Source organism: Piliocolobus tephrosceles, chromosome 4 (assembly GCF_002776525.5).
Source record: "Piliocolobus tephrosceles isolate RC106 chromosome 4, ASM277652v3, whole genome shotgun sequence".
Lineage (NCBI taxonomy): Eukaryota > Metazoa > Chordata > Mammalia > Primates > Cercopithecidae > Piliocolobus > Piliocolobus tephrosceles.
In genome coordinates this window covers 49,890,782-49,904,797 of record NC_045437.1, presented here as the reverse complement: position 1 = coordinate 49,904,797, position 14,016 = coordinate 49,890,782, and the positions used below count along the sequence as shown (strand labels likewise).

The 14,016-nt window shown below is 43.4% G+C and overlaps 1 protein-coding gene and 1 non-coding gene across 2 annotated transcripts in view; one reads left to right on the top strand and one right to left on the bottom strand.

Annotated features, from left to right (window-relative positions):
* The window catches only part of CCNB1 (cyclin B1), an 11,447-nt gene extending 4,201 nt beyond the window's left edge, over positions 1 to 7,246 (top strand). The window contains exons 4-9 of the mRNA XM_023207903.2: positions 796 to 978; positions 4,045 to 4,203; positions 4,672 to 4,908; positions 5,191 to 5,331; positions 6,732 to 6,842; positions 7,014 to 7,246. Of these exons, the coding sequence (XP_023063671.1) occupies positions 796 to 978; positions 4,045 to 4,203; positions 4,672 to 4,908; positions 5,191 to 5,331; positions 6,732 to 6,842; positions 7,014 to 7,121 (939 nt within the window). The 3' untranslated portion in view covers positions 7,122 to 7,246. The remainder of the gene's footprint in view (positions 1 to 795; positions 979 to 4,044; positions 4,204 to 4,671; positions 4,909 to 5,190; positions 5,332 to 6,731; positions 6,843 to 7,013) is intronic.
* Positions 5,622 to 5,721, bottom strand: LOC111539960. The gene has a single exon (XR_002730850.1). It is a non-coding gene; the product is annotated as a small nucleolar RNA U13 (small nucleolar RNA).
* Positions 7,247 to 14,016: the final 6,770 nt, after the last annotated feature.

Genomic DNA, 14,016 nt, shown 5'->3' with positions numbered 1-14,016 from the left:
TTTTTTTTTTTTTTTTTTTTTTTTTTGAGACAGAGTCTCGCTCCATCCCCCAGGCTGGAGTGCAGTGGCCGGATCTCAGCTCACTGCAAGCTCCACCTCCTGGGTTCACGCCATTCTCCTGCCTCAGCCTCCCGAGTACCTGGGACTACAGGCGCCCGCCACCTCGCCCGGCTAGTTTTTTGCATTTTTTAGTAGAGACGGGGTTTCACCATGTTAGCCAGGATGGTCTCGATCTCCTGACCTTGTGATCCGCCCGTCTAGGCCTCCCAAAGTGCTGGGATTACAGGCTTGAGCCACCGCGCCCGGCCGCCCAGCTAATTTTTTGTAGAGATGAGTTATTGCTATATTGCCCAGGCTGGTCTGGAACTCATGGTCTCAAAGGATCCTCCCACCTCAGCCACCCTAAGTACTGCAATTACAGGCTTGAGCCACCATGCCCGACCTCATTCTTTTTAATTGAGTAATTAAATGATCACTTTCATTTTTTACAAAGACAGGGTCTTGCTATATTGCCAAGGCTTGTCTTGATCTCCTGGCCTCAACCTCAGCCTCTCAAAGTGCTGAGATTACAGGTGTGAGCCACCACGCCCAACCCAAATGATCACTTTGGATGTTGATCACTTCCTAAAAAGAAATGGAATAAGTCTGAAAAGATACTTTTCCTTTAAGGAAATGAATTGTATGTTGATTCAGGAGAATACTGTCTTGAGTTGGTACCACTAACCTGACCTTCATGCCCAAACTATAGTGCTTACTCCTATTTGCTCTTGTTTCAAGAGATCTCTTTGTTTTAAGGTTGATACTCCCTCTCCAAGCCCAATGGAAACATCTGGATGTGCCCCTGCAGAAGAAGACCTGTGTCAGGCTTTCTCTGATGTAATTCTTGCAGTAAATGATGTGGATGCAGAAGATGGAGCCGATCCAAACCTTTGTAGTGAATATGTGAAGGATATTTATGCTTATCTGAGACAACTTGAGGTCAGTATTATCGTTAGTTTTTTTTCTAAACTGCATCTAACTTTGTGAAAGTCTTTTCTATCAATAGTTCATAATAATTTAAGCAGGACTTGGGCAGCATTTCTCAAGAGATCGCACTTTCAAATTCTCCTTCATGGAATACCTAAAATAAAAAGTCACTAAATCAATGGAGTCTGTTTGCCACTTTGTGCAGGAAAGTTCGAAGTTAGGGTGGATACTACTATCGGTCTTTCTGAAAGAAAGTCCACAGATTGAATTTGATATGTATATATGCAGTCTCCACCGCATTTGGAATGGTTAAGTCCCAAACTCTGCATTTTAGGTGATAATGGGTCAGGAAGCGGATGAGGATGTAGAATATACTCAAAGACTACAGCCACCCCGATAACACAAGGCATTTTATGTTAGTGTGGCTGATGTGCATCCAGTTGTTGGTGAAATTATTTGTGCCCAAAAGGAGTACACTCAAAAAGCTACTGTTTGGTTCACTTCAATTTGATCCCACTTTTGAAACTTTGTCTTAATGGCATTTGCCCTTTTCCTACAAACACAAGCATTCTATATGGCAGCATAAACATAGTAGCGTCAACTATACTGTTATCACATTTACCTAGTTTTTTGGTGTGTGTGTGTGTGTGTGTGTGTTTTTAGAGGGAGTCTCACACTGTCACCCAGGCTAGCGGGCAATGGTGCCATCTCAGCTCACTGCAATCTCTGCCTCCTGGGTTCAAGCAAGCAATTCTCCTGCCTCAGTCTTCTGAGTAGTTGGGATTGCAGGCACACACCACCATGCCTGGCTAATTTTTTGTATTACTTGGTTTTGGTTTTTTTCAGACAGGGTCTTGCTCTGTTGCCCAGGCTGGAGTACAGTGGTGCAATCTCGGCTCACTGCAACCTCCGCCTCTCGGGTCAAGTGATTCTCATGCCTCAGCCTCCCGGGCAGCTGGAATTACAGGTGTCCACCACAACACCCAGCTAATTTTTGTACTTTTAGTAGAAATGAGGTCACCATATTGGCCAGGCTGGTCTCCTTAGATGATCCACCCACCCGGCCTCCCAAAGTGCTGGGATTACAGGCGTGAGCAGTCGCACCCAGCCCCCAGTTGTTTTTAATGCATCGTCTTATGTCATCACTGACATGTTCATCTCTTGCCTGCTCCTTTGGGGCCTCTCCTTTTTCTATAGGATTCTTCTGTAAGACTTCTATGCCAGGAGTAGCCTTCTGCTTTGAGTTTCTTCTCCCATCTTTTTAGTGCTTTTTAAAGTTGTGTTCTAACTTTGGAGGATATACTTTTTTTTTTTTTTTTTTGAGACACAGTCTCGCTGTGTCACCCAGGGAGTGTGCAGTGGCTCACTGCAAGCTCTGCCTCGGGTTCACGCCATTCTCCTGCCTCAGCCTCCTGAGTAGCTAGGACTACAGGCAGGTGCCACCATGCCTGGCTAATTTTTTGTATTTTTAGTAGATACAGGGTTTCACCGTGTTAGCCAGGATGGTCTCGATCTCTTAACCTCATGATCCACCCGCTTTGGCCTCCCAAAGTGTTGGGATTACAGGCATGAGCCACCGCGCCCAGCCTATAAATGTGCTGTTTCTTGATGCTTCGTTCTTGTTCTGTGCAAGGCGGCCATATATGCAAAGCAACCCCCCAAATGTCAGAGGAGCTGAGAAACCAAGGAATGAGGCAGATAAATGGAGTTTGCTGGTATTGGGTGACTGATTGGGGGAATTTACAGACATAAGTCTGGTCTTTCATGGCTGTAAGATGTAGATCTCTGCACTGTAACCCCTCATACCCACGGCTTGAGTATGTATACATTTTCTTGGGGAAAGTATACATGCTCTAGAATGAATGTGTGGGTGGCTGAGAGAATGCTGCAGACATCACAGCCTATAATGTATACAATAGTATGAAGGGCTGTTTTGGAGGAGAGGCCAAACTTAAAGGGAATAGGCAGAAGTCACATTGGATTAGCATTTAAAATAAAGTCACTCTTGTCCCCCACAGTTCTTAGCTATGTTGCTGTTGGGGTTTAACCCTGGAGCAGGCAGGAGTGTTGTAGTACATGGGTTCCAGCTGCCCTGGGAGTTACTCATATTTTCTCTACGTAAAGCTCAGGTTCTAAGTTTAGAGGCTCAAGTGAAAAGATCTGAGATGATAGTATAGTGTCTTTATTTGGAAGGGAGTGGACTAGCAAGAGTTGTGGTGAATTGAATATCGTAAGACCTGACAATATAAAAAAGCTGTCACACTGTCCTATCTAATGTTTGCCATTTTTGGGGGGGGATGGAGGGGGAAGACAGTCTCACTCTGTCACCCAGGCTGGAGTGCAGTGGTGCAGTCTCGGCTACCTGCAACCTCCACCTCCTGGGTTCAAGCAGTTCTCCTGCCTCAGCCTCCCAAGCAGCTGGGACTACAGGTGTGCGCAACCTTGCCCAGCTAATTTTTGTATTTTTAGTAAAGAGAGGTTTTGCCATGTTGGCCAGGCTGGTCTCGAACTCCTGGCCTCAAGCAATCTGCCCACCTCAGCCTCCCAAAGTGCTGGGATTACAGGCATGAGCCACCACGCCGGCCTTAATGTTTGCTTTCTTTCTTGGTGATGGTGTTGTTTGTGGTGACCATATGAATAACTGAATTAAGAACTGATATAAAGGCTGGGCGCGGTGGCTCACACCTGTAATCCCAGCACTTTGGGAGGCCAAGACGGGTGGATCACGAGGTCAGGAGATCGAGACCATCCTGGCTAACACGGTGAAAGCCCGTCTCTACTAAAATACAAAAAAAAATTAGCCGAGCGTGGTGGTGGACGCCTGTACTTCCAGCTACTCGGGAGGCTGAGGCAGGAGAATGGCATGAACCCGGGAGGCAGAGCTTGCAGTGAGCTGAGATGGCGCCACTGCACTCCAGCCTGGGCGACAAAGTGAGACTCCATTTCAAAAAAAAAAAAAAGGAACTGATAGAGATTCTAAATGCCCCAGTGCTACTGTAGGAATTAACTGATCTTTCTGGACATAAATGTGTCACATGGAATCATGTTTCTAAGAATAATCGGCATTTTCTTTTGCAGGAAGAGCAAGCAGTCAGACCAAAATACCTACTGGGTCGGGAAGTCACTGGAAACATGAGAGCCATTCTAATTGACTGGCTAGTACAGGTTCAAATGAAATTCAGGTTGTTGCAGGAGACCATGTACATGACTGTCTCCATTATTGATCGGTTCATGCAGGTAAGCATTTCAGTAAGTTTTCCCTTCCAGGATTCTAGCTGAGTCATAAGAAGCTAACGTTTTTGGGCTGGGCCGGGCGCGGCGGCTCATGCCTGTGATCCCAGCGGGTGGGTGGATCACGAGGTTAGGAGATCGAGACCATCTTGGCTAATACAGTAAAACCCCATCTCTACTAAAAATACAAAAATTTAGCTGGGTGTGGTGGCAGGCGCCTGTTGTCCCAGCTACAGGAAGCGGAGGTTGCAGTGAGCTGAGATCGTGCCATTGCACTCCAGCCTGGGCGACAGAGCGAGACTCCATCTCAAAAAAAAAAGAAAGAAACTGACTTTTTCAGCTAAAATCTTTCTTGGGGGATATGGTATCATTAATTAAGATTTTGCAATGGGAGAATGTCTTTCTACCGCTCCATCATAGCTCTGTGTCTCCTTTTCAAACATGTTATTCATTGTGTTGAAATTCCCATTGCAGAATAATTGTGTGCCCAAGAAGATGCTGCAGCTGGTTGGTGTCACTGCCATGTTCATTGCAAGCAAATATGAAGAAATGTACCCTCCAGAAATTGGTGACTTTGCTTTTGTGACTGACAATACTTATACTAAGCACCAAATCAGACAGATGGAAATGAAGATTCTAAGAGCTTTAAACTTTGGTCTGGGTCGGCCTCTACCTTTGCACTTCCTTCGGAGAGCATCTAAGATTGGAGAGGTACAGGTTTCTTGAGAAATCTTTCCGTATGGGTACATTAGGGAACACCGCTGCTGACCAAGCAAGTCGATTTCAACTGACCTGTATTATACCTAACTACACGGGGAAGAGATAAAGTTGTTCTTTATTTCTAGTCAGGCTGCATGTTAATATTAGGGCTTTCCATGGGCATTTGAGAGTTTGTAGACAAACATTTGTAGTTAAAAGATATATATGGGCATGCAGGTTAGTGCCAAATGAAAATTTTCTGAAAGAAACTCACTGACACGGGTTTTGTTTCAGGTTGATGTTGAGCAACATACTTTGGCCAAATACCTGATGGAACTAACCATGTTGGACTATGATATGGTGCACTTTCCTCCTTCTCAAATTGCAGCAGGAGCTTTTTGCTTAGCACTGAAAATTCTGGATAATGGTGAATGGGTAAGCTCTGTCCCACAGAACTCCTAAGCTTTTAAATTGTAAAGAGTGTTTGACTAAATACAGAACTTTTGTTATTAAAGGGCAATTCAAGTGATTCATAAATATGGGATCTACTGAAGGAATAGTTTAAAAAGATGTCTTAGAATGTTTCCACATCGTTTTGTTTTTGAGACAAGGTCTCGCTCTGTCTCTCAGGCTGGAGTGCAGTGATGCGGTCTTGACCCACTGCAACCTCAGCCTCCAGAGTAGCTGGGACTGCAGGTTCCTGGCTAGTTTTTAAATTTTTTTCATGTCAGACGTTTCATGCCCACGTTGTAACAAGGTTTCAGGTTGGCACATTTCACACGTTCACATGAACACCCAATCATCACACTTATAAACTACAAGAGTCGCCCACTAGCCTGGGCAACATAGCAAATCCTCATCTTTACAAATATATTTTAAAAATATATATATATATATACAGGCACATGTCTGTAGTCCCAGCTACTCTGGAGGCTGACCTTTATATTTTTTGTAGACATGGCGCCTCCCTGTATTACCCAGGCTGGTCTTGAAACCCTGGGCTCAAGCGATCTACCCACCTCCACTTACCAAAGAGTTGGAATTACAGGCGTGAGCCATTGCAACCAGTCGAGTGTTTCCATTTCTTTGCCTAATTTCAACTGTATTCCCTTTGAGAAAGGTAGAGCAGCTTTTACTCCTTAGAGGAGAAACTTGAAGGTCAAATGACATACTAATAGTATATTCATATTCATTGATTCAGCAAATGCCTCTCCTATGTGGCAGGCACTACCCTAGGTGTTAAGAATAGAACTATGCAGCCGGGTGTGGTGGCTATCACCTGTAATCCCAGCAGTTTGGGAGGCCAAGGCGGGCAGATCATGAGCTCAGAAGTTCGAGAGCAGTCTGACCAATGTGGTGAAACCCTATCTCTACTAAAAATACAAAAATTAGCCAGGCGTGGTGGTGCAAACCTGTAATCCCAGCTACCCAGGAGGCTGAGGCAGGAGAATCACTTGAACCCGGGAGGCGGAGGTTGCAGTGAACCAAGGTCACACCATGTACTCCAGCCTGGAGTGAGACTCCATCTCAAAAAAAAAAAAAAAAAAGGAAAGAATAGAACTATGACAAAGTTGGCCTCAAGGAAGTAGAGTCTAGTTTTAGGGTGGGCAAGTCAGCAATTACAATAGTGCAATTGTGTTTGAGCAGAGGTTCCTATAGAAGCATGAGAGCACCTAGGAAAGGAGGAGTCTTTAGCTTTGTCTTACATTTCACTTATGTTAATTAGTGATACAGTACCCATCCCTTCCCCACTCCTGAATAACATCAAACATCTAGAAACTTTATGAAAATCATTATCGATTGAGCATTTTTAACATTAACTTTTGTTGTCTTAGACACCAACTCTACAGCATTACCTGTCATATACTGAAGAATCTCTTCTTCTGGTTATGCAGCACCTGGCTAAGAATATAGTCATGGTAAATCAAGGACTTACAAAGCACATGGTGAGTCAATATAGTGGCATTTTAAGATGTCGAAAAGTCTAATAATTCAAACTTAATGCCTGCAAATGCCTGGTTTAGTTTTAATGAGTTAATGTTTTAAATGAATACCTGTATCATTGGATCTTGTGATTTTTTTTTCCCCTCTTTAATTGCCATCCTTTTGTCTTCCAGACTGTCAAGAACAAGTATGCCACGTCGAAGCATGCTAAGATCAGCACTCTGCCACAGCTGAATTCTGCACTAGTTCAAGATTTAGCCAAGGCTGTGGCAAAGGTGTAACTTGTAAACTTGAGTTGGAGTACTATATTTACAAATAAAATTGGCACCATGTGCCATCTGTACATATTACTGTTGCATTTCCTTTTAATAAAGCTTATGGCCCCTTTTACTTTTTTATAGCTTAACTAATTTGAATGTGGTTACTTGCTACTATAGGGTAGCAGAAAAGTTGTCTTAAAAGGTATGGTGGGGAATATTTTTAAAAACTGCTTTTGGTTTACCTGGGGATTCAATTGATGTATATGTTTATATACTTGGTTCTTGTTTTATGTACCTGGCTTTTACTTTATTAATATGAATTACTGAAGGTGATGGAGGTATTTGAAAATTTTACTTCCATAGGGCATACTGCATGTAAGCCAAGTCATCATGGAGATGCTACGTAGTTCTATTTTAAAGTAAAAGTCTACCACCAAATCCCTAGTCACCCTGTTAGAATTATGTTTCTTCTGATGATTGCTGCCATAATTCTAAGTTATTTACTTTTACCACTATTTAAGTTATCAACTTTAGCTAGTATCTTCAGACTTTCACTTTGAAAAATGAGAACTTTATATCTAAGCCCAGTTTTGATTTTGGTTTTGTGTTTTGTTTAATAAAACAATACTCAAATACAAAAGGTATCTTTTTTAAAAGTTAATATACCCCTTTCTTAGGCTCTTTCTAAATCCCACCCACCTGACATCAACAATTACGGATTTATCCTTCCATGCCTTGTATAAATATAGATGTGCATATTAATTTTTATGGGTTTTTAAAAAATGTGGTTTATTCTATATATGTAACAATTATTGTCAACATACATAAGCCTACCTGTATTTGTGCGTTATATTACATGGTATAGATAAGTCATGTGCCCCATGAACATTTTGGTCAAAGACAGACTACATACACATTGGTGGTCCCATAAGATTATGATGCCATACTTTTACTGTACCTTGTGCCTAGATACACAAATACTGATGTATTATAATTGCCTGCAGTATTCAATAACATGAATACTGTGTGTATAGGTTTGTAGCCTAGGAGCTATAAGCCTATATACACCTATAGGTGTATAGGTTTGTAGCCTAGGAGCTATAAGCTACACTATATAGCCTAGGAGTGCAGTAGGGTATGCCATCTAGATTTGTGTGAGTATACTCTGACGTTTGAACAATAAAATCACCTAATGACACATTTCTCAAACCATATCCCAATCATTAAGCAACACATGAGTAATGTTTTTTTTGTTTTTGTTTTTGCGACAGAGTCTCACTCTGTCGCCAGGCCTGGAGTGCAATGGTGTGATCTCGTCTCACTGCAACCTTCGCCTCCTGGGTTCAAGCAATTCTCCTCCCTCAGCCTCCTGAGTAGCTGAGATTACAGGCATGCACCACCACGCCCAGCTTATTTTGTATTTTTAGTATAGACGGGGTTTCACCATATTGGTCAGGCTGGTCTTGAACTCCTGATCTCAGGTGATCTGCCTGCCTCAGCCTCCCAAAGTGCTGGGATTACAGGCGTGAGCCACCATGCCTGGCCAATATACTGTTTTATACCATGCTTTTCTTTGTGTATTCTAGGTTCCCTAAAGCAAACATGCATTTTACATTTCGATAGAACCAGATGATGTACAAAAGTGCCAGTTTTCTTTGCATTATTAAAACCGAAGGTAATCAGTCTTATTTCTATGACTCCAACTGGCAAAAAATATTTGCCATTTTAACCTTTTTTTTTTGAGACGGAGTCAGAAGTGCCAGTTTTCTCTGCATTATTAAAACTGAAGGTAATCAGCCTTTTATTTCTATGATTCCAACTGGCAAAAAATATTTGCAAACTTTTTTTTTTTTTTGAGAAAGGCTCACACTGCCACCCAGGCTGGAGTACAGTGGCATGATCTCAGCTCACTGCAACCTCTGCCTCCCAGGTTCAAGTGATTCTCCTGCCTCAGCCTCCCAAGTAGCTGGGATTACAGGCACGTGCCACCATGGCCAGCTAATTTTTTGTAATTTTAGTAGAGACGGGGTTTCACTGTGTTAGCCAGGATGGTCTCGATCTCCTGACCTTGTGATCCGCCCACCTCGGCCTCCCAAAGTGCTGGGATTACAGGCGTGACCCACCACACCTGGCCCTCCTTTGAGATTTTGACTATACATTATGTACTAGCTTGGGATAGACTGACATTGTCTTAACGTCTAGAAACTTCATCACTCCTTGTTGCATGCCCTTCAATAATGTTGGAATTTAATTGTATACTTCTGCAACTTTCTTAAATTTATGGTTGGATTTATACCTTTTGTCGTTATTGTGAACGGGATATATTTCTCACTTCTGTTTAAATTTTTTTCTTCATCTCCCTAGTAGGGTATCCCACTCCTGTTTTGCTTTAAATAGAGACAAGGTCTCACTCTGTCACCCAGGGTGGAGTACAATGGCACAATCATAGTGCTCTGCAGCCCAGACCTCCAGCTATCCTACCACCTCAGCTTTCTAGGTAGCTATGACTACAGGTGGGCTAACCACATTTGGCTAATTTTTTGTTTTTCCTTTTTTTGTATAGAGGTGGGGTCTCACTATTGTCCAAGCTGGTCTCAAACTCCTGGCCTCAAGTCACTCTCCCACTTCAGCCTCTTAAAGCACCGGGATTATAGACGTGAGCCACCACGCCTGACCCCCACTTCTATTTTTATTTAATTTCTTATCCAGTTGACATCAGTTTTCCTTCTTGAGTATTTTTATTGGAGAATTTTCTAGTCCTTAAATCCACAAGTTTCACCTTTCTATTTTATAACATTAGAATCTCCAAAATAATCAGTGATAATAGATGGTTTCCTGTCCCTGAATTGATGTCACATAGTAATAGAAACTATAAAGGCCAATTAAATAGCAAAAAATATCAAATGATAGAAATACTATGTCAAGTTTATTTTTTAAATTTTGATTCCATGCTGTGTTTAAACTGCGGAGTTTTTAACAGGCAAGGTTGTGGAATTCCATTAACATTTTCAGCATATGATATCATTTTGGTTTTTCTCTTTTCATATAGTATTCCACTTTAGAGATCTACTATGGTGGAATGAATTCTTACTTATGGTATATACATTTAATCTGCTAATATTTCACTTAGAAATTTTTGCAGCTCGGGCTGGGTGTGGTGGCTCATGCCTGTAATTCCAGCACTTTGGGAGGCCGAGGCGGGCAGATCACGAGGTCAGGAGATTGACACCATCCTGGCTAACACGGTGAAACCCCGTCTCTACTAAAAATACAAAAAAAAAAAAAAAAATAGCCGGTTGTGGTGATGGGCGCCTGTAGTCCCAGCTACTAGGGAGGCTGAGGCGGGAGAATGGAGTCAACTCGGGAGGCGGAGCTTGCAGTGAGCCGAGATTGCGCTACTGCACTCCAGCCTGGGCAACAGAGCAAGGCTCCGTCTAAAAAAAGAAAAGAAAAAAAGAAATTTTTGCAGCTCATGGAAACTTTGCTTGATTTTTGTTGCTACTGTTGTCTGGTGTCTTATTTTACTAGTCTTAAGGTAGATTAGAGAGGGTTTCATCTTTTTTTTTTTTTTTTTTTGAGACGGAGTCTTGCTCTGTCACCAGGCTGGAGTGCAGTGGCGCCATCTTGGCTCACTGCAACCTCTGCCTACCGGGTTCAAGTGATTCTGCCTCAGCCTCCCAAGTAGCTGGGACTACAGGTGCACGCCACCACGCCCGGCTTTTTTAATTGTTATTTTAGCAGAGATGGGGTTTCACCATGTTGGCCAGGATGGTCTCTATCTCCTGACCTCATGATCTGCCCGCCTTGGCCTCCCAAAATGCTGGGATTACAGGCGTGAGCCACCGCGACTGGCCGATTTCATCTTTTTTTATTTTATTTTTATTTTTTTGAGACGGAGTTTCACTCTTGTTGCCCAGGCTGGAATGCAATGGCACGATCTCGGCTCACTGCAACCCCTGCCTCCCGGGTTCAAGCGATTCTCCTGCCTCAGCCTCCCGAGTAGCTGGGATTACAGGCATACACCACCATGCCCTGCTAATTTTGTATTTTTAGTAGAGAGGGGGTTTCTTCATGTTAGTCAGGCAGGTCTCGAACTCCAGACCTCAGGTGATCAGGCCTCCCAAGGTGCTGAGACTACAAGCGTGAGCCACCACATCCAGCCAGTTTCATCTTTTTTAAAGCCTTTGAAGTCCCCATTCATTCACTGGAAACTAGCTAAATTAAACAGTGAAGTCGTTTGTCCTGGAGCTATTAAATATAATAGGCCAGGCACAGTAGCTCACACCTGTAATCCCAGCACTTTGCAAGACTGAGGCGGGTGCGTTGCTTGAGCCCAGAAGCTCAAGACCAGCCTGGGCAACATGGCGAAATCCTATCTACACAAAAATTAGCCAGGCGTACTGGAGTGCGCCTGTGGTCCCAGCTACCCAGGAGGCTGAGGTGGGAGAATCACCTGAGCCAGGGAAGTCAAAACTATAGTGAGCCAAGATCGCACGACTGCACTCCAGCCTGGGTGTGGGAGTGGGACCCTGTCTCAAAAAATAAAATGGTAGATATTCCATGCATTTTTGGTCTCTTCTAAAGATTTTTCTCTGTATGATACAATCGTTCTTTTAGAGATGTTTCTCCCCTACATTAATAGAAAATGATGTCCATGTTTGGTGGCTCACGCCTATAATCCTAGCACTTTGGGATGCTGAGGCAGGAGGATTGCTTGAGGCCAGGAGTTCAAGACTGACCTGGGTAACATAGTGAGACCCTGTCTCTAAAAAAATATAAAAAATAGACTCTTAGCACTTTAGGAGGCTGAGTCAGGAGGACTGCTTGGGCCCAGGAGTTTGAGACCAGCCTGGGCAACATGGTGAGACCCTATATCTATTAGGAAAAAAAATTATAAAATTTAAAAAATTAGCCCAGCAGTCATGGTGGTATGTGCCTGTAGACCTAGCTACTTAGAATGCTGAGGCAGGAGGATCACTAGAACCCAGGAGTTTGAGGCTGTAATGAGTTATGCTTGTGCTACTGCACTGCAAGCTGGATGACACAGCAAGAGCGTGCCTCGTACAAAAAAAAAGAAAAAAAATCCGTTCTAGATTTTTAAAGTTACGGCTGTAGAGGACCATGACAAAATTAATCTCTTCTGGATGTGTAGTTATATCTTCTTTCTCAGTACTGATGTTGAGTACTTTTGTTTTCTAATGAGACTTGCTCATGGGGTTATTTCATTGGCCTTTTGAAAGAACTAGTTTTTGGTGTTACCATTTCTACCATTTTTATTTCGTGGTTTTTGCTTTTTTCCCCCACCATCTGCTTTTATTTTCTAGTTTAAATATTTTCTATATTTTAGTCATGAAAGTGAGGCAATAGGACAGGGTCTGGAGGCAGGGAACCTAAAGCAGATGCACGCTGACCTCCTAGAACTAAATCAAAAGGAAAACCCCAACTTTCCACACTTAAGTAACAAACGGACCTGAGGGTACTCCCTTTGGAAATCCCCACCCCTTTTTCTGTGTGGCAGATGGAAAATTTAAAGTACTTCTGATTGGCTGCTTTCTCCAACCAATCAGACTAATTGTGGGACACTATTTGCATGGGGTGTATACCAAGTGGCCAATAGGAAACCTCTAGAGGGTATTTAAACCCCATAAAGTTCTGTAACCCTGCTCTGTCCCTACACTACCGTGTGTACTTTTTTTTTTTTTTAAACAGTCTCCCTCTGTGGCCTAGGCTGTAGAGCACTATCACAATCTCGGCTCATTGCAACCTCTGCCTCCCTGGTTCAAGCGATTCTCCTGCCTCAGCCTCTGGAGTAGCTGGGATTACTGGCGTTCACCACCACGCCTAGCTGATTTTTGTATTTTTAGTAGAGATGGGGTTTCACCATGTTGGCCAGGCTGGTCTCGAACTACTGACCTCAAGTGATCTGCCAGCCTCGGCCTCCCAAAGTGTTGGGAATACAGGCATTACAGGCATGAGCTACCGCACCTGGCCAGTCAATATCTTTTTCTTTTTCTTTTTGAGACGGAGTCTCTGTTGCTCAGGCTGGAGTGCAGTGGCCTGATCTTGGCTCACTGCAACCTCTGCCTCCCAGATTCAAGCGATTCTCCCGCCTCAGCCTCCTGAGTAGCTGGGGTTACAGGCATGTGCCACCACGCCTGGCTAATTTTTGTAATTTTAGCAGAGATGGGGTTTCACCATGTCAGTCAGGCTGGTCTGAAACTCCTGACTTCGTGATCCGCCCACCGCAGCCTCGCAAAGTGCTGGGATTAAAGGCGTGAGCCACCGCACCTGGCCAGTCAATATCTTTCGAGATTTTTTTTTTTTTTTTGTCAGCTTGACATTGTTTTGTTTTTAGAATTTTCAATTCTTGCCTCCTCAGAAGAAAGGATTTGACTGAGGGGCGTAAGGCAGGAGAGACCCAGGCAAGTTTCAGAGCAGGAGTGAAAGTTTCTTAAAAAGCTTTAGAACAGTAAGGAAAAGAAGGAAAGTAAAGAAAGGAAGGAAAGGTATGTGCTTTCCTTGGTTGAGAAACCAAGTGTGCCTGGTGATTTTTAATGTTACTGAAGATGTGGCATGTTAAAAAGGCATCTTTCTGCTAACACAGTGGCTCAAATCTGTAATCCCATGATTGTTTTTGTTTTAAATCTTGGCCAGGCGTGTCTCAAACTCCTGGGCTGGACAGATCCTCTTGCCTCAGCCTCCCAATGTGCTGGGATTACTGGCGTGAGCCACTGCACCCGGCAGTATAATCCCAGCGTTTTGGGAGGCCAGGAGTTTAAGACCAGCCTGAGCAACAGAGCAAGACACCGTCTCTATGAAAAATAATTAGCCAGGCATGGTGGCCTGTGGCTCAACCTGAGTGAGACAGTGACTCTAAAACAAAACAAAACAAAACAAAACCCTACCACAATCCTAT